Below are 18,914 nucleotides of genomic sequence, written 5' to 3'. Positions count from 1 at the left end.
GTTTAATGCGATGAAAAATGAAGAAAATAAAGGAAACAATGCAATTTATTGAATGTTTCTTGTTGAATGCGATGAAAAATGAGAAAATAATGCAATTTTTTGAATGTTTCTCGGGGGAGACTTTTATCTTTTATTTTCTAACAGAAATCATATCCAAAGATGGATGATATTTAAGGATACTGTGTATACACAAACCGGTATATTCAAGGGACATACAAATGGTACGTGCGGGGAAGGGGAAATAAGGATAAACATGAAGCATTCCTTGGATATGCTGTTTGTATCTCCCTTATCCTTGGGAGTACGCTTCAGTCATATCCATGGTACATCGCTGTGTTAGTAGGGACACATCTAACTCAACTTTTGACGCTGAATCGAAATATCAGGTCAGAATTCGCCTAAAATGAACACACGATGTGTAATTAACTGCGAACGAATTTTTACCTTCTTGTTTAAAGGAAATTCTACTTTGGCAAAGCTTCTAATTTGACAAAAGCTCTAATTTGACAAAAGTTCTACTTTGGCAAGCTTCTACTTTGACAAAAGTAGTACTGTGACAAATCTTCTACTTTGACAAAAGCTCTACTTTTACAAAAGTTCTACTTTGAGAAGCTTTCTAAATTGACGAAAGTTCTAATTTGGCAAAAGTTCGGCTTTGACAAGATTCCTTCGGTAATGTCCTTCGGGAATTTTTTTAAACGTTCAAGAGACAGAAAATCAAGGTTAAACACACGATGCTTTGAGGCTTCGCCCCGCCACCCCACGTCGCACTTCATGTTTATATTAAGTTAAAGTAACACTTAATACTATTGTAACAATACAATTATATCATGCGGTCATATTTTGCATTACATGAGTCTTGGCTAATAGATAGCGAGCTACTATCATACCCATTTTTTCCCTTTCTGCAATATATCAATGATGGTCTGATGGTCATCGACGTAGGCTTCCATTCGCATGGTTCGGGGTTCGAATCTCGATCAATTCGGTAAGGATAACTAAGTTTGTAATTTTTGAAAAATTCCTCTTAATAAGCTTTCGGAGGTTAATGGAAGTGGAAGATCGGTGGTAACTCTTCACGACCGCTAGAACATCTTGATGACCGAGGAGAGGACAGAGGAAGAAGGGAGAGATGACCCAGAGCTTCAAAATCAATATAATCTAACAGTTTTAAAATGTTCCTCAACTTCTTGGTTGATGACTAACTGTTAAAAAAGGAGGCCTAGAAATTTTACTTGGACAACCAAATTTATTAAAATCAAGATAAAAAATTGTAAACAAAAAGAGGTAATAATAAAACAAAAAGGTTAAAAAATAAGAGTGGGAAAATACAAAGTAAAAATAAGAATAAAGACGAAATCGAAATCGAACAAAAAAACCAAATCAAATCAAATAATTAATACTCTCCACTCCCATAGCAGAAAATTTGTCTTGCTAGGGAAGATCCAAACTTTTTTTTTCTTTTTGTTTACACTGCTGAGCATGCACTGACAGTTGGAAGGTTACGCAAAAAAAGCGAATTCACTAACTAGGATTCGGCAACCAGCTAGGTAACAAATACGCAAATTAAATTTCTAAAACAGTAATAAAAACAAATGAAAACCCCGTTACGCAATGTATCAAATTTTGGCAGAATTATGTACAAAATTTTGTGACGATTGGTCATTCAGGGAAGAAACGTATAAAGGATTACAAAATGGACATTAAACCCTCTGAATTTCACTACTAGTTACTACTACCCTATCCCCTATACCCCACACCCTATATTGTTAAGGACCTTCGTGTTTAAATATTGTCACGTTCCGTCTGGTTCACTAATGCTCTTGTTTGTAGGGCGAGCGCTAGATGGCCTCGCATCGACCCTTTTTCACTTTTCAGAGTGTGTCTGCTTGTTGCGTCGGATGGTCGCATCTATTTCCCCGTCTAAGTCTGTTCTTTTCCTATCCGTGTGTTTGCTTGTGTGTAAGCTGTGTTGCTGTGCTTGTGTGCGTGTGTGTAAGATAGTGTTAGACCCATTAGTGGCATCATTGGCTTAGGTTAAGCGAAGTTAGTGTAGGGCCAATGGTGAAAGCCACCAGATTGACTGCGCCGGTGTCGTTAGCCAGCGATTTGGTGCCTTTTATTGATTGTGTTCCAGCAACAAGTGTGCCGAACAGATTGCCCGTGACAATATGCCTCAGGGATAAAAGTTCTACTTTTGCAAAACTTCTACTTTGAAAAAAATCCTACTTTAACAAAAGTTCTACTTTGGCAAAAGTTCTACTTTGCCAAAGCTTCTATTTTGGCAAAAGCTCTACTTTGACAAAAGTTCTACTTTGGCAAGCTTCTACATTGACAAAAGTAGTACTGTGGCAAATCTTCTACATTGACTATTACAAAAGTTCTACTTTGAGAAAATTTCTTATTTGACGAAAGATCTAATTTGGCAAAAGTTCTGCTTTGATAAAAGTTCTACTTTGGCAAAACTTCTACTTTGAAAAAAATTCTACTTTAACAAAAGTTCTACTATGGCAAAACTTCTTCTTTGAAAAAATGTTGACAACAGTGTTGCGCGATTTCTTTTAAAAATCAAATATTTAATCTTGCAACACTGTTGTGAGGGCTCTTTTCATACGGAAAAGGGGGTCACATGAAAACTTGTTTTTATACACCCAAACTTTTAAGTAAAATTAAGTAAAAATTCAAGTGGCACAGGGAAGGGCTGTACAAAATTATGGAATTGAATCGAAAAATTCATATGGATTATATATACCTGAAAATGCGTGTGTGTGAAGCATGTAAACAGTAGGGAAACAGGAAAACGATTATCACCAGCCTAGTCCGTACGACCTGACCCCTACCGGCATGCAGAAGCATCGCTTTGGACGATTCCTCTCAGGGAGCTGCGGTAAAACCTCGAAATATGATAAAAGTTAAGTACTTAAAAAAGATGAGAAATTCACGAAATGATGGGCCCTAGTATTGACAGTTTCTTACCGCCTAAAGTTCTCCAAGCTCTAATGGTCAGCAGCCCGGGCTGATAAGATAAAGTATTTTGAGGTTCAATTCTCGGCTAATTCGAAATAGAATTAAAAAAAAAATTGCAAATTTTTAAAGACAATAGCACTAGTCACTACAATATTGTCACGTCCCGTCTGTGCTCTAATACTTTTGTCCTTTAGTTGAGCGCTAGATGGCTTCGCGGCGACCTGACTTCCCTCTCTAACCCCTTTTCCCTTTTCAGATTGTGTCCGCTTGTTGCGTCGGTCGGTCGCATGTATTCTCTCGTCTGTGTTTACTCATTTTACCGTGTGTTGCGTATGTGTTAGCGAGTGAGTGTGCGTGTGTGTAAGTTGGTTGTAGACCCATTAGGGGCATCATCGGCGTAGTATTAGTCTAGTTTAGTGTAGGGCCGATGGTGAAGGCCACCGTCTTGTTCTGTGCCGCGTCGTTGGCCAGCATTACGGTGACTTTTTCAAGTGGTTACTCAACAACGAGTGTGCTAACTAGATTGCCCGTGACAATATCATGCGGAATTTCCAAACTTGGGACTTGAATTACTTATGGCTTTAATTACTTGTGAATTTAATTACTTGCAAAAGGGAAATACTTGTCTTGGTTAGTTAAATTACGTGTTGCCAGTATTAGGGTACTTCTATACCTTAATTATTTAGCTGACAGAAAATAATTACTCATGAATTTTATTATTCAATTCCGTATTTACTCAAGAGAAAAATTACTTACACCCATAATTATTGATCTTAATTACTTAATACCCCAAGTGCTTGTGAAAATAATTACTTGTGGTAAGGACTCTTAGCTACTACTACCCTACCCCCTATACCCCACACCCTAATATTGTTAAGGACCTTCGTATATAAATATACCTCAGGGACAAACATGATGGCTCTTCAAAATGATTTTCTATGACTACTGACTCAATAAAGGAATGAATGTTATCTTAAAGGTACGCGGATTCAAACTTGCAAGCTTTGTAATAATTAAATTCAATAAATTTTTTTATTCCGCATCTTTGAGCAAACAGATTGTCATAACATACACAGTAAAAGTAAATACACACTCATCAATTCCCCCTTAAATAATAATAAAAATAAATAAAATCCATGATGTCACTGCATTTGTATAGACATAAATATGCACCAAGAAGGCATTCTTAGTCAATACTGAAAAAAAGACAAAAAAGAAACGCGCAACCAACACAAAATGGGTGATATTAAAAACGAATCTGCTCTAGAACAATGATGTACAGTTAGGAGTAAGCTGGGTAATCCACTTCCTGCAACTTACTTCTACTCTTACGTCCGAATAAGTTAAAAATAATTTAGATGTAAGATAAAAACTTGCAAACCAAATGCAGGTCATAGTTTGTGAGCAGTCGAGCGCATCATCAATTATTTCTTTGCTGTCTCATAAATACTAGGCTATTTCATTGAAATCAACGCAAAATCGTTGGAGGACTGCTTCCCAGCTATGTGTGCGATATAACGAGATATAACGCATGTACACACAAATAAATTATGTCCTTGAAAAAATGGCTTGAATTCCTTTGGGAAATCACCAAGGAAAAAAGCTGCATATTGCATTAGAAGTTTAAAAAAATGGACTGCACCGCCTTGAATGAATCAATCACACGGCGATGGGAAACTAAACAAAGCCTTAATAATCTCCTTTAATTGTTTGATAGTACAGAAATATAATGCGACTCGAGTTGTCTTCGTCAGGGGCATAAGATGAAAGCGAAGTCCATGTTGCGCAAATTATTTCTTGGCACAGAAACACAGACCCTACATTCGCGCTTTAGTAAACACACATATAGTTCGGTTATACCCAGATTTACATCCTTGCACTTGAGACGGTGAAAGAGAAGACTTAACACATTCATGATGTGTATCACCACCATGTTAGCAGCGGCCGCACAGAAGACGAAAGGTAGGTTCATCATTTAGTCGAAATCAACCGTACACTCCCAAGAACACACCTTCGAGCATGAGCATAGGCTATGTAGGAGGTTGTTAATGACGTTCATGTTGGTTCGACCACGACCGTTGATATCCTCGCCCACTTGACTTTTAGCAAAATTTAAGAATACCTGAAGTCAATCGAATAAGGAAAATAATATTAGTTGGTTTCGAAATAATCAGTGAGACAAAAAGTACAAGTACTATATAAGCAATAGTAAAAAAAAAAAAAAAGCTTTACTTGTTCAAGAGTAGTTTGGCCGACCGAATAATCTTCAATTTGATATTTGTTTTTGGCGCTCTCCATCAGTCCAAAAATGCGAGCCCAAGACTGACCTGATTCGGGTAGGTGGTAATGCACCAGCCCTTGGTGATAGTCTTTTAACTGGGCACCTGCGAGGACGTAAAAATAAAGCAATACTGTATAATATTGTAGACGGGGGAAAAAATACCAGACTGTTGTCAAAACCTACCAGGAAAACTTGTTTGAATGAAATCCATGATGGGTCCCATATCAGGTATAGCCCGTAAAGGGTTTTGAGCAGATACGACGTTACTATTGATCGTTTTACTGCTTCCAGATCGGAAGCGAATGGATCCTCCTCTACTAGAATCTTCTTGATCAATTGATGTATGTGTTGGATGGGATACACCGCTTGGTAGGTTGACTTCTGGTGAAGCCCTCACCTTCGCTATAAGCGTGTATCCTTGTCCAAATTTGCTCTTTAAATGTTGAGAAGAGCCGAGACACTTAAATTGACCATTGACCATAATGGCGATCCGAGTGCACAACGCTTCGCATTCTTCCATACTAAATAAAATTGAATTCGCAAGTTATTTTAAATGATTCGCAAAGTTTAAAAATAATAAAAGGAGACGCTTGACATTGTTAAAGCATTAAATAAATCTTAATTTACCTATGTGACGTCAATACGATTGCTTGTCCGCTGTCTCGAACATGAGCAATGGTATCCCAAAGTTGTCTTCTGGCTACTGGGTCCATACCTGTGGTCGGCTCGTCTAAGAAAACGATTGGTGGATCACCAATCAGAGCCACGGCGGTACTCAACTTGCGTTTGTTACCACCACTATGTAATCGTGAAATAAAATCAATAAAGAAATGCCACTTCTTGTAGGAAAATGAGTAAGATGTCAAACCTCAATTCTTTGACTTTTTTCTCGATGTGATCGCGAAGAAGAAGTTTATCAGTTAGATCTTCAACCACTGCCTCAACGCTGCGCTCTGGGACACCTCTCAGGTTAGCAAACATACGTAAAGTCTCCCGGCCGGTCATTTCGTCAATAGTAGCGTCAAATTGAGGACAGTAACCCAAACGGCGCTGGACCTAAAAATTGTATCAAAACGCACAAATCAAGTATTTTAAGTAAAAAAGAATGGAAACGAGATATACCCCAAACTAGGGATGAATAAAAAATCCTTACCGCTTTCATGTTCTTGCAAACGCTGAATCCATCAAGATAGGCATCACCGTTTGATACACCGATGTCACCTGTGAGCATTTTGAAGGTAGTCGTCTTGCCAGCTCCGTTAATGCCAAGCAAACCGAAACACTCGCCCCGTCGGACACCTAAGCATAAGCGGTCCACTGCTCGAAATCCTTGGTCATAATATTTAACCAAATCCCTGTGAAAATGAAAAATGATTAATAAATCTGAATTAGTGCCCGCAATGAGTAACTGTAAACAAAAGTAAGCAGTTGATAAAACAATCCATCAAACTATCAGACTTGAAAAATGTAATGTTGAACTCAAGTTAAAAAAGGTTGCGTGTTGCCATTACTTGATAACAAGGTTGTTGTCTTTCTGCAAAACGGTAACTGGTTTGCTTTGAATCAGCTCACGTTCGCGTGCTACATCGTCGTCCTCCGCTGGAATTACCATTCCATTTTCTGGGTTAACTAAGCATAATGAAACAAGGAATGTTTTGTTATAGACGATGTTCTTTCCAAGTATGCTGACGACGAAAAATAAATTCTTACCAAACTCATCGCTAGAAACAGGATAGAGCGAACAACAGAAGTCGCAAAACTTTTCCCATAACCGGAGTTCGATTAGTATCAAGATGATAACAAAAATGAGACCATCAATTGCCAGGAAAGTGATCATTCGTCCAATGCCGAGACCATCCCAACCTAACGGGTCCTCATTATATTGTATGCAAGCCGACGTGCCACAGTTTCCCGTATCTGTTGAGCCAACCGAGTTTAAGATTAGTCTAGAAACATTAAGAAATATTAAAAAACGTAATACTTTTGCAGCACGGATTAGGCCTGAGGCCCGTTTTACAAGCGAAAACAACAATGGGTCGTGTACAGTATTCAACAGCGCGAGAATTGGTGTATAGATTGTTGAAGGCCATGCCGAGACTGTAATTGGGCAAAGTCATGAAAATCCAGTCTAGGACGCCGGCAACTTCAACCAGCTGCAGCTCTGGAATTTGCAAGATCACTACAGTGATCAGAGTGGCCATACCTAGTATCAAATAATTAACAATCAGTTATGTCAATTGAAATACTGCGACGGATAAGATAAATCGACTTTTACCAGTGAATATATTAAACATCGTAGTGCGGGTAAATCCAGTGGCCGGGATGGAGAAGAGAAAAGAGAGCAGATACATCAGCGGCAACATGGCCCATCCGTAGAGGACGAAGACCAATATGATGCGCCCTTGTTGTTCGAACGATGTGAAACCGTCTTCGTTGAAGCACAAAAAGGTGATCAGGATGCCGGCACATGGAACTAAGAAATTAATAAAATCCCAAGTCATATTGGCCAACCAGAAGGTGATGAAGTGGACTCCCGACACGAACTGAAGATGCTTCGCTTTCGTTACACGTTCTTTCACTGTCAATTCGGAAATTATAAAACAAAGACATGGTACACGTTAGAAAACAATTCTGAAATCTGCATCAATATTAACTGAAAATAATTACCTAAAAAAATGACAAAGCTAGCGGCAAGGAAAGCCATTCCGAATGATATGTTGAAGCCGACTTGGAAACCAAGAGAGCTGCTGGACGCGTCGTTATTGAGTTTGCTAAAGTCGTCAAACGGAAGCGGGTGATTGATAATGGTTAGACGGTACTCGGAATCGCCAGTGCGATGGATCAACAAGGCGTTGTGGATGAGGTTGAGGGTCAGCGGAGGTACGTGGTAGGGCTGGTTGTTAAACCAGGCCGTCGCCAACACTTTCTCCGTTTGCCTTCTGCGCGTCGGTAGCGTGCGAAACGTGACGCCCGTCAGTAAATGGAGATTCACTCCCGGCAGGTCATTGCTGGCTCGATCGTTATAATACTCGAGCATGCTCTGATTGAGCAGATCGACCCGTTCGTACTTGTTGTGCCCCGTAGCATCAAATTGGTCTGCGTAGATCTCGGTTAAGTTGCGAGCAAGGATGTTGTCAGGAGTGGCCAACTCGACCAGGGTGTTGGTCGACAAGTAGTTCTCCAGGCGGATTGGAAGAGACTTGGAATTGGTGACGCCCGGAACGGTCTGCAAGACGATCAAACTGATCGCCAGGAAAGCGACGGGAATCAGGAGCTGGGCGGTGAATAAAAGCCAATTGCGAACTGTGTACAACAGCTTCTTGTTCAGCATGGCTCTCAGCTGCTGGCAGAATAAGTTGAAGCCTTTGTTGCGGAGATCCCCGTTGGTGCCATCTTGCAGTAGACTCTGAGTCGATGAAGCGGAATTGAGGTTGACTAACGTGTCTTGTTGAGTGATATACTGTTTGTTGATGTTCTGTTTCTCCATTTCTTGGTGGCCGGCATTGATTTCACCAACGCGGATGAACACCTCCTCCATGGTAGTGACGCTAGCACCATAACTAGAGATGCCTAAAGCTCGGCGATTTTGCTCGAGCTCTTCGAATATGTGCTGGAATAAATGCGACTTGTCGCTTGGTAAAAGATACGTCAATTCGGCGCCGACGTTTTGATTGATGGACACTTCGGGAATAGATTTACGGATGAGCTCAGTGATGCGTTGGACATCGCAGCTACTTTCCTTCACAATCACCAAATGATATCCGGCCCCATATTTCTTCTTTAAAAATAAGGACGAACCTGTCGAAAAATTCAACATTGAAAGTAGCCTACATTTCATAACATAATAAAATTTAAAAAAAAAAAAAAAAAAAAAAAAAATCAATACGTACCACAACATTGAATCTGTCCGCTGGCCATGATGGCAATGCGATCGCCCAACAAATCAGCTTCCTCCATGAAATGAGTGGTAAGCAGAATGGTCCTGCCTACCTTTTCCGATTGCAAAAGATCCCACGTCGATCGACGAGCGGACGGGTCCATTCCGGAAGTGGGTTCGTCTAACATCACCACCTTAATTAGGAAGAACGTCATTAGTCGATTTATAGTCCATTTTATTTACTATCTGTAAGGTTTTTTGCAAATTGTACCTTTGATTCTCCACAGAGGGCGATGCCGACCGAAAGTTTCCGTTTCATGCCCCCGGAAAGAGTACAGGACATTGCCCGGCGCTTGTTCTCTAGTTGCAAAGCTTTCACCATGCGATCCGTCTCAGCTCGAACCAAGTGAGATGGGTAACCTTTCAGTTTACAGAAAAAATCCAAATGCTCTTCGACAGTCAGTTCGTCAAAGAGAATGTCATGTTGCGGGCACAAGCCTAGACTACCGCGAACACCTTTTCAATCATTCCGAATCACAAATTCATTAGACGGAGTCGAAAAAAAAAAAAGAAAAAAAAGAGGTCAAAATCAAATACCTTGAATGTCTTTGCGAATGTCAAAACCATTGACCAAAGCTGTGCCGGTGGTAGGAGGGAAAAGGCCGGTCAGCATGGACATTGTGGTCGATTTGCCGGCGCCATTGTGGCCCAGTAGTGCCGTTATCTGGCTCTCATACATGTTCAGGTGAATGTTGTTCACGGCCAATTTTCCTCTGTGATATTCTTTAGTCAGGCCTTTGATTTGAATGCCAGCTCTCAATCCAATCGGCTCTTCTTCAATGTACTCGGCGTTACGGGCCGTACGCTCTGCGCCGCTGAGTGTAATATCCTGAGCGGCTACAGAACTACCGCACCAGTAGTCACGCTGCAAAATGTCCCCCCCCAAAAAAAAATAGTAAATGGACGTTATTTTTTAAGTTATATTCTCGTAGATGGAAATAGCCGATTCAGTTACCGTAAAAGGGAAGTACCATGGCTGTGGTACGCCAAATTCACCGGGGAAAACGGCTTCAACGTAAAGCGCCAGAAGGAGGTAGAGAACCGAGTCAATGGCTAACATAACCAGGACGTCACCGAACGTAAAGTCGTCATCAGGTGACACACCACGGTTGATATTCTGCCATTGGATTCCCTCGCCTTTTTTTAAATTATTTTTATGATGTCGTTCATTGGAATTTAATATAAATGGATTATTTAAGCTGAACTTACTTGAGCCTTCAAACATGGACATGAGTTGTGAAGCGAAAGCCATTGCCGTGTTGGAAAAGAGGCACGAAATCAATTTATCAGTGCGAGTCAGTGTGGCGTAGCGCAACTGCAAGAAGAAGAATGGCGAGTACGTGACGAACCAGATGATACCGGCTCCAGTTGCGGCCGCATTGGCTAAAAGTACAATTTTAATATTTTTAAAAATACGTGATTTAAGATGATCCGATTATGCCTATAGAACATACCTTTAGAGAAGAATACAGTCATGAGGAAGCAGAACGAGATGCTTGTGATGGCGAAGATGAGCATGAAAAAGAAGAATAGAGTGCCATCCGATTTCTCCAGCACTGCCAGTGTCGAACCACCGTACCAGCGAGCCTTGAATAAACAATAATCGAAATAATAAATCCGAACAGTTAACACGGTTACACAAAATAGTCATATTTATAATTCTGTTAATTGTGTAGGATGACGAAGGGGTTTTTACCTTTAGCAATGCGGTAATTAAAATGATAGTAATGAGGATGAAGGCCAGCGATTTCACGAACCAAGCTGTCCAGTGCAGCCAGTTGGGAAGGCCCATCATTTTCATGGATTCCTGTGAATCAAGTCATTATTGTAATAAACTCGTAATGACTGCGCGTATTTGGATAACGTAACAAACGTACCTTGAGGCGTCTTTCCTTTTCATGAACAATACTCTTTACAATATTAAGAGCCGGATAAATGAAGCTAAGCATAATAATTAAGGGCAGCCAGCCTTGGAGCGCTACCAGAAATTTGTCATCAGCGTAAATCGGGTAAGGAAAGCGTCTCATCTCGATGTCAATGTCATTGGTGCTCTTTCCGGAGAGCATCTCTATCAGAACGCGGCTGACACCGTCTTGAAGCGTCAGAAAACCTTCTTTGTAGTAGCCAGGATTTCCGCCTTCCGTTCGATTCTTGAACCGAGGCCCGGGCAGTTGAAAGATCGGAAACTGGTAGTCGGTCATCCACGTTTCGACTGGAGACCATGGGCTACGGTCGTTGTTCATCACTCGAGGCGAACCTTTCATTCGAATTTTGAACTGCAATCAAAAACCAAATAATTAACACATCGATCAGCGATCACATCCCAATTAAAAATACATATATATATATTTTACTTGAATGTCTTTTGGGAAAGTGTCGTCCTTGGGGAAAGCATTGGTAAACACAATTCCGCCCAGAAAATCAATGGAAGATTTGACTCCTAAACCGGCATTATAATTTTTCATGATGAAATCTTCCATCTCTTCTTCGGTGGCAAAGCCGTAGTTACTGACGCGCAGATTAGAGCGCCTGGCTAACCGTTCCATGACGTTGCGGACCACCGTGTTGTTGGGAGCCCAGGCTACGGGCCACTTGCGAGGCGGCAACAGACCGAACGGATCAAAGTTCAACGACGGATCGAAACTGAAAGTCGACATCATGATCGAAGAAGGGGAGCTCAGTGTTTCCAACGCAGAAATGTTATCTAAATTAATCTAAAAGAAGACACACAAATTTAAAAAACAAACAAACAAAACAAAAAACAAACAAATAAAATAACATCCCATTTTGGCTTGATAATCAGCTAACGGAACTAGAAAAAAGGACAGAGAAAGTCTAAGAAATATATAGCGGTGAATTTCAAGTGATACAGAGGGAAATTGTGTTGCGTGTGGCAATAATAAAGTATTCCTTCCAAGATTTCGTTCGCCCTCAAATGGGGTGGATAACACGGTCGCTAAACCCAACAAACAACTAACTGCACTTTCACTTCCGGGTATAGTTTCGAAAGATTTTCAGTTATACGAGCACAACTTTAAAAAAAAGAAAAAAAAAAGGCAGACGTTTTCTTAGATATTTTCGACGGCCCTACATGTGCTACATGTGCTATATGTGCATACAGATGTAAAATATACGACATCTAACTGTATGCAGAACATGAATGTAGATTATATATAGTAGATTATTCTCAATAATTCACGCAAGCAGCGGTACTATATACGTGCTCCGCCTGCCTGGCTGCGCGTACCAGGTGTTTCCCGCCGCACGAAAACGTGAATTTAGGTCAAGACGGATGAGAAAAAGAGTATCTTATAAGGGTGGTAGATTCGTTTCTAGTACTGTAGGGCCTACCTTTGATCCAACAGTGGGTAAAGGCATGTTGGCAATGGAACCGGATGGAATATCTGGCAAGTTCTGACTCAGACGATAGGCCGGATAAACTGTCGCATTTTGGAAGACGTCGGACGGAGCTAAATCGCGAATGATGACCAGCAATGAGGCGAAGAACACCGGCAAAGCAATTTCAACAAGTGTTTGAATTTTGTGTCGCTTCTGGACCACCCAGTTTTTCCACAGAAGGAGTTTGAATCGACTCCATCCACTCGTCTCTTCTAATCCGGAGTAGTGGCCGCCGATTCCACTTGTTGCCGAAGAGCCATGAGGTGGTAACGGCGAGGCGTTCGGCAAAATTCCGGTATCCATGAAGTCGCACGACAGCCTTGATTTCAAGGGCCTGGATAAAAACAAGAATTTCTATACATACAGAATTTAAGGGTTGATAATAGTTGTTGAAAGCGGTGACATTAGCTAGGCTATAGACAATGGGCCAACATTGCAGCCCACATCCCACTCGAATTTCCAAGCTGATACTAATGCACTGATGTCTGATGAGCAGTGGTCACAGAACTCTACTGAGACTCGAGCTGCCGTCGGACTGCCGTCGAGTGACAGCGACCAGTAGTTTCTCATCTATATGGTTTTTCATCTAGCGCATATGCCAAATGTTGAGGGAATAAGAAACGAGGCTATTGTCGTTGAGGAACTAGACTACGTCAGGCCCAAATTGGCATTTCGTCCACATCTAGCACAATACAGCTCAACATGTAACTACCAAAAAGTGAAAGAATTTCGACAAATGGCGGTTGTGGTCCTTGCAACTATACTAAAGACAACCTGACATCTGTGTCGGAGAAATTTTGATGCTCTATCAAAGAGTCTATATAGTATTTTCTTTCACGTAATGGCCGTTTGTGCCTCGGTGGGTGCAGCACTAACAGCCAAAGCCAAGGAAATTGAATTAGGTCGTACTGAATTAGTTTAATCTAAACTGGCCAATGACCGTTTCTTTTTATGTATGTTTGTATCAAGATTGGAGTGTTACTTTCGAGTTTCCTTCACCGAACGGATTAAACACACATATGAACGGTACAACAGTTCCAAGCTGTTATTTATACCCGCAATATTTAAAAAAATAGAATTACCTCTACGTGAGGTTTGGCTTTTTTTTTTAATTATCCAGCCCGCTAATTCTTTTTTTTTTTTTTTTACAAATAAAATCTGTTCGTGGAATGGAAAATTGGTCACATGATCAGGGTTGGGCGCTTAAGCATGAAACAAAAGTCATTTTGATTTGACCTAGAACTATACTTATTTCCTTAAATAATATTTTCTCAGTCTGTGCTGTGCAAGCGCAAGAAGGCACAAGAAGGCGCAAGAAGCAACAGATTGGGTGGCTCACCCTTTGGATGGTGGGATGTGAGGATGTGGGCTGATTTTCGTGGTGCTTTTGCCATTCTCTCCTATGACGTAAATGGGCGGCGTTCTCCCGCTGCTCGTGTTACTGGCGGTGCTTTCCTGCAGGATTGGCACGAAATCTTCTCTCTTGCCGGAATCCAGCAGGTCGCATGGAATGGACGGGAAATTCAGAAGTGCTCGTTTCATGTTTCACTATCTCGTTGTCTCTGCCTGTTGCAACGTCGTCGGTTTGCGAATTTTTCATGTAGCAAACTATCGTAGCATCATTTCTGTATTTTGGATCACAAAAAAAAAATAATAATAAAATAATAACAATGAATTAATTTAGCAGTCAACGAAAACATTTTTAAAAAATTAATTAGCTTAGTTAATATAATGATGGTGCGTATTGGTTAAACAAGTAAACCCCTTACTATGATGGCATATACGTATAATTGGCCAGCAAGCGAAAAAACAAACATAATTTACAAGGGACCTGTCAACTAGGATGCATATTTGTTTGCTCAGTTGATAGTAAAGTTAAGTTGCATGTCTAATTGCATCTGCTATAGAGTGATACGTGCTGGTTGAATACCAAATAGTAAGTCATTCACGCGGTTTTAGATAACATAACGGCGCCCGGTTTCGTATTTCCAACGAGGGCCTGTTCTGTCGAAAGCGGTCGAAAGTGGGACGTGGCCCCAAAAAAACTGTTACGTGTCAATGGTAAAAACTGGTGGAGCGTTCGTCTTGTCCACACTACCGGTTTGGGAACGAGAGAAGGCTTTGCCAACTCATTCCACAAACTCGTTCTATTTACAAAAGGAGCTAGGTGAGTACGGGTAGACTGAGTCTTTCGCTGAATTCTTAACGGTCTTATATCTACACCACCTGTTAGGAAAAACGATCGCTTGCTTAAGAAGATGATCCAGCAGGGCAATAGTACACACACAAAAAAACATGAATTATAAAATTGACCATCTTTGGTAATATATAACAATGTTGTGTTTGTAGAAAGTAGGAAGGAAGACTGTCCGACTGTCCATGAGATATTACGTCAGGTTGGAGGTCAACGACCTGGTGTTTGTGGTGTATGAGCGCCGGCGGTCGGTTGCCCAGGTATATAGGAAGAGGATTGGAGGGGAGAGGGATTCGCGGTGACGGTTAATGTTAGTGGGTCAACCAACGGAATGTTCCACGGATGTCTTGGTCGCTTCCTCGCTCGAGGGCCCTGAAACCCAGTTTGTTAGGGGCGCACTCTCTAATGCCACATCTTTTCTTAAGGCTCCCCAACTCTTGGTGATGCTTACCACCATGACTCCTTTCTCAAGTTTCTTTTCGCTTCGTTTTATAAAACAACATTTTTAAGCCAAAAAAAAACCCAAGTTGAGACTATGGAAAGTGGATGGCCTATAGTACTCATCGTACTCATTAAAACTGAAGACAGAAATGAGTTCAACATTTTCCGTCAAATAATCTCTGGGTTTTGTGGTTTGCCCAGAAGTAAACCATGGTTTCCACTACAAAAAAAAAAAACAAAAAAAAACAACAATGAATAGCCCAATGTCAGTCCTCTGCCAATCTGTTGATTATCCATATGGGAGACTTATCCAGGCGACAGTGGAATTACCTAGAAATGGTGACCGACTCTTACATTTGGAACGCCACCCTTTTCTGACCAAATGTATACTATTCCACAGTTAGGTTGCAGTTAAAAAAAAGTTTCACTAATCCTGTGGACCTAATACCATAAATTAACTGATCAGAATTCATTAAAATCTTTAATTAGTGTATGGGGGATTTTGTGGATATAATTTCCAGTCCCTATCCCCACGGGGAGGGCTTGCCTGTCTATACAGACACGCAGAGCTCGCCAACAGGGCAGAGGTGAAATGTCTTTTAAAAAATCTAAACAAGCAGGTCAGAGTCAAGGTCACGTGACAGGTAAGAACCGTTAAACGGAAACCGGTCGGCTCCGTGCTTGAGGAGAATAAGAAGGTGGGCTAAAAACCTAGTGTGAAAGAGCTACGGCTACGCATATCTTTTCAATGGAGTTTGTTCCGCATCCAGGCGCGCCGAGATGCTTGGCCCAGCTACAGAGGTCAAGGTCGTACCACTAACACAAATCCGCTGGAAAACAACATTTAAAAAAAAGCACCAAAGTTGAAATGAAAAACGAAAAAGAAAAGAATTTTCGAAACGAGGTAGTACCCAACAAGAACGGATACAAACCACGGATGATGCACTTTTGCAATGCGGAAGCCAAAAGAGTTGCGCCACAGAAAAAGAAGAAATTAGATACATTTTATTCAGTTGACTGACTTGGCGAATTTTTCTCTATTTAAGGTTAAAAAATTTGCCCAAGCAGAATTCCCCCACGTGATTGACTATTAAATTCTGTATCTGGTGATTTTATTTACTTTTTTAATCAATTGGGAATTACATTTCTGTTTTGTAGAATTTGTTAACAAGAGATTTCGAAACCATAAACAAGTTCGTTTTTTAAACGGCGGTTTAAAATTAACAACAGTCATTTCCCTTTAAATAAAAACACATTGTTAAGTACAAACTCATTTAGAACAATGGCCTACGGAAGCTTAAACATGAGAACTCAGAACTCATATGGGCTGAATTGTACTACCAAATTAGTTGTCCCATAATCTCATGACAAAATTAAAATCGTTGCATCTTCTTTTCACTGAAAATGTGCGCAAAGAGAATCAAAATAGGCAGTTTATTACGATTCACCCCTCGCCGTGAGCATTAAGACACCTGTGAATGAGCTGCGGTAATCACAGTTATATACTTAACAAAAAGGTAAAAAAAAAAAAAAAAAAACAGAGTGAAGGCTCAACGAAAAGAGATAGAAAGAATGAATTAAGAAGAGAGAGAGAAAGAAAGAGAGAGAGAGAGAGAAAGAGAGGGGAGAAGGAGAAAAAAAAAAGCATTTTATGAGTCGAACCATGGTGGAAAAAAAAGAAAAGAAAATCCTGGTGTTGGTTATTTTCTAACGGGACTCTATCTTTCTTTTATCCGCAGGCAAAATTCTAACCATTGCACACACGCTCCCATACCAACCTGTTTTCTGAATTTTTTTTATTTTTAAAAATTGTATTTTAAAAATAAGGTAACACTCGAAGTTGTTAAAGATTCTACAGTTTAAAAACCCAGTGGAACATCAAATATATTTAAAAAAAAAACACTATCGTTACATTTTTTTGGTTCTGTGTGCTAATTTTAGCACATTATTAACTACTTAGTTAATAATGTTCTACTAACAATTCGAAGTAGAAATCAAATTACTAATTTGATTATAGGTTACTTTCATCCGATAGACCTGAAATACGAGATTCCGCGAGCTATGCAAAAGCGTGTGTACGTTAGCCGGCTTCACAGAAAGGTTCTTGACCTTTATAGGACCGCTGGAGACCTAATGCGGCATTCTATTGAATCAAGCAAAAATTCTTGCGTTTTCTATACCTTGTCGTTGTGATTTCTCAAAACGAATTGAAATTAATTTGTTGGAACCCAAAACCTTGCTATTCTGAGCTTTCGTTGGATATATAATTTTTTTTGCTTTCATTCAACATTGCCACTGATCAAATGTGTAATACACGAAAAAAAATCTTTTCTAAATAGTTAAAATGCAACTGATTAACGGTACTGCGGTCGGTATCTTGGAGGATTCAGCGTTATGTAAAATGGAGTACACCTCGAGCATTGACGACTCACAAATTTATTTAGTAGCACCCAGAAAATGAAATCCAATTCCCGTTGGAACGACAAGAAACAATCGAGGAATCGTACAGCCAGCGCCAAATGCAGCCACAATCCTTTGGGTTTGAGCCGGGCTATCAGTGGACCCCACACACTTCCGTGCTGACGACTGCCGCTGCCACGCTAGCGCACCGTGGGTTCGTGGCCAACAACGTACTAACGGTACTTCCATTCCTTTACAAACGGACCCTTGCCATGTCCATATGACGCCAACCGACTTAAGCCGAATTCATTTTGACGTTGGCAAAATAATCATGGACTACAGGAAAACGAAATGAAACGAATTTTCACTCACCATGGTGTATGCTAGAGTAACTGACACGCGAATAATTCTCAATATCTTCTAACAAGTGCTGTGGCCAATTTGATCGACGTCAAGAGCCTAAATGACACTGAAAGCCAATAAAAAAAAATAACGATGGAAGAGTATGACTGGGCCGCTGACGAGCGATCGGAAGGTGTACTGAAGGGAAATCAATCGTTTCCTTAAAAAAAAGATGAGCGCACACACCAAGAAGCGCACAAGATGAAGTGGACAAGATGACTGAAGAAGTTTGTAGGTCAGCACATCCATGTCGTTGACGGTAAACCTGTGATTGCCGCCCCCAGAGGGCGGAGCCCTGGATCAAAACGGTCCATCAACCGCTTCAGGCGAAGCACCGGCACCAGTTCTTCCTGCAACTTTGACTTGATTTTTTTTTTTTGTTTTGTTTTGTTTTAGTTTTTTTTCGTTTTCAGTTCACGATTTTCACAATGAAGACAAAAAAAGAAAAACTTTGAAACAAGGCGAAGAGAAAACGCGCGAGTCGTCTAGTCGCGCGAGAGAGCGATTTTCTCGAGTCCGTCGAATTCACTAGCTTGAAAAAATTAGAAAACAGTATGTAACGTCAGTACTCTTTGGAACACGCATCGCGACTAACCCGGAAATAAAGAGAATACTCTTCTGGCTGCGTCACTGAACGAAGCAGTTGTTGTATACCAGTTGTATACCCACTCGCCTGCTGTAGCGTTGCAAGGTTCGGGTGTATTGTACGAGTTAGAATAAAGCTATAGATACGTTTCAACACTTCTCTTTTACAGAAAAATATTTCAACCATAAAAGTATTGATGTTCTTCCAGTTCAACAACTATTTCTGCTGCAACCCTTACGCCAACTAAAAATAAAATAAACAAATAAAATACTTCAATGTTTTCGTTGCTTCTTAGTTCTTACCAATC

The 18,914-nt window shown here is 40.6% G+C and overlaps 1 protein-coding gene across 2 annotated transcripts; it reads right to left on the bottom strand.

Annotated features, from left to right (window-relative positions):
- Positions 1-3,980: 3,980 nt before the first annotated feature.
- LOC124327559 (phospholipid-transporting ATPase ABCA3-like) lies at positions 3,981-18,430 on the bottom strand. 2 transcript variants are annotated; one of them, XM_046786517.1, is made up of 23 exons: positions 17,992-18,430; positions 13,924-14,209; positions 12,537-12,918; positions 11,540-11,899; positions 11,063-11,461; positions 10,882-10,992; positions 10,640-10,772; positions 10,395-10,568; positions 10,141-10,322; positions 9,723-10,050; positions 9,397-9,641; positions 9,139-9,319; positions 7,916-9,046; positions 7,524-7,826; positions 7,230-7,451; positions 6,959-7,165; positions 6,760-6,877; positions 6,402-6,603; positions 6,117-6,304; positions 5,876-6,046; positions 5,432-5,769; positions 5,200-5,351; positions 3,981-5,089 (listed from the first exon to the last, which is right to left on the bottom strand). In XM_046786517.1, exons 2-23 carry the CDS (start codon positions 14,124-14,126, stop codon positions 4,943-4,945), a joined length of 5,877 nt encoding a protein of 1,958 aa, XP_046642473.1. In that variant the 5' UTR covers positions 14,127-14,209; positions 17,992-18,430; the 3' UTR covers positions 3,981-4,942. The 2 variants fall into 2 exon arrangements, with proteins under 2 accessions (XP_046642473.1, XP_046642474.1); XM_046786518.1 differs by lacking the exon at positions 17,992-18,430 and adding an exon at positions 17,652-17,782.
- Between the last annotated feature and the right edge of the window lie 484 nt (positions 18,431-18,914).

The sequence above is a fragment of the Daphnia pulicaria genome, chromosome 2 (genome assembly GCF_021234035.1).
Source record: "Daphnia pulicaria isolate SC F1-1A chromosome 2, SC_F0-13Bv2, whole genome shotgun sequence".
Classification (NCBI taxonomy): Eukaryota; Metazoa; Arthropoda; class Branchiopoda; order Diplostraca; family Daphniidae; genus Daphnia; species Daphnia pulicaria.
The sequence above is the reverse complement of the archived record's forward strand: the minus strand, read 5'-3'. Positions and strand labels throughout refer to the sequence as shown.

Excerpts from the sequence above, each read along its gene's own strand:
- LOC124327559 (XM_046786517.1), bottom strand. The coding sequence starts at position 14,126 with ATGAAACGAGCACTTCTGAATTTCCCGTCCATTCCATGCGACCTGCTG. Across the intron at positions 9,047-9,138 it reads CGGACAGATTCAATGTTGTG|GTTCGTCCTTATTTTTAAAG; the intron begins GTACGTATTGAT and ends ATTTTTCGACAG. Across the intron at positions 7,827-7,915 it reads TAGCTTTGTCATTTTTTTAG|TGAAAGAACGTGTAACGAAA; the intron begins GTAATTATTTTC and ends CCGAATTGACAG.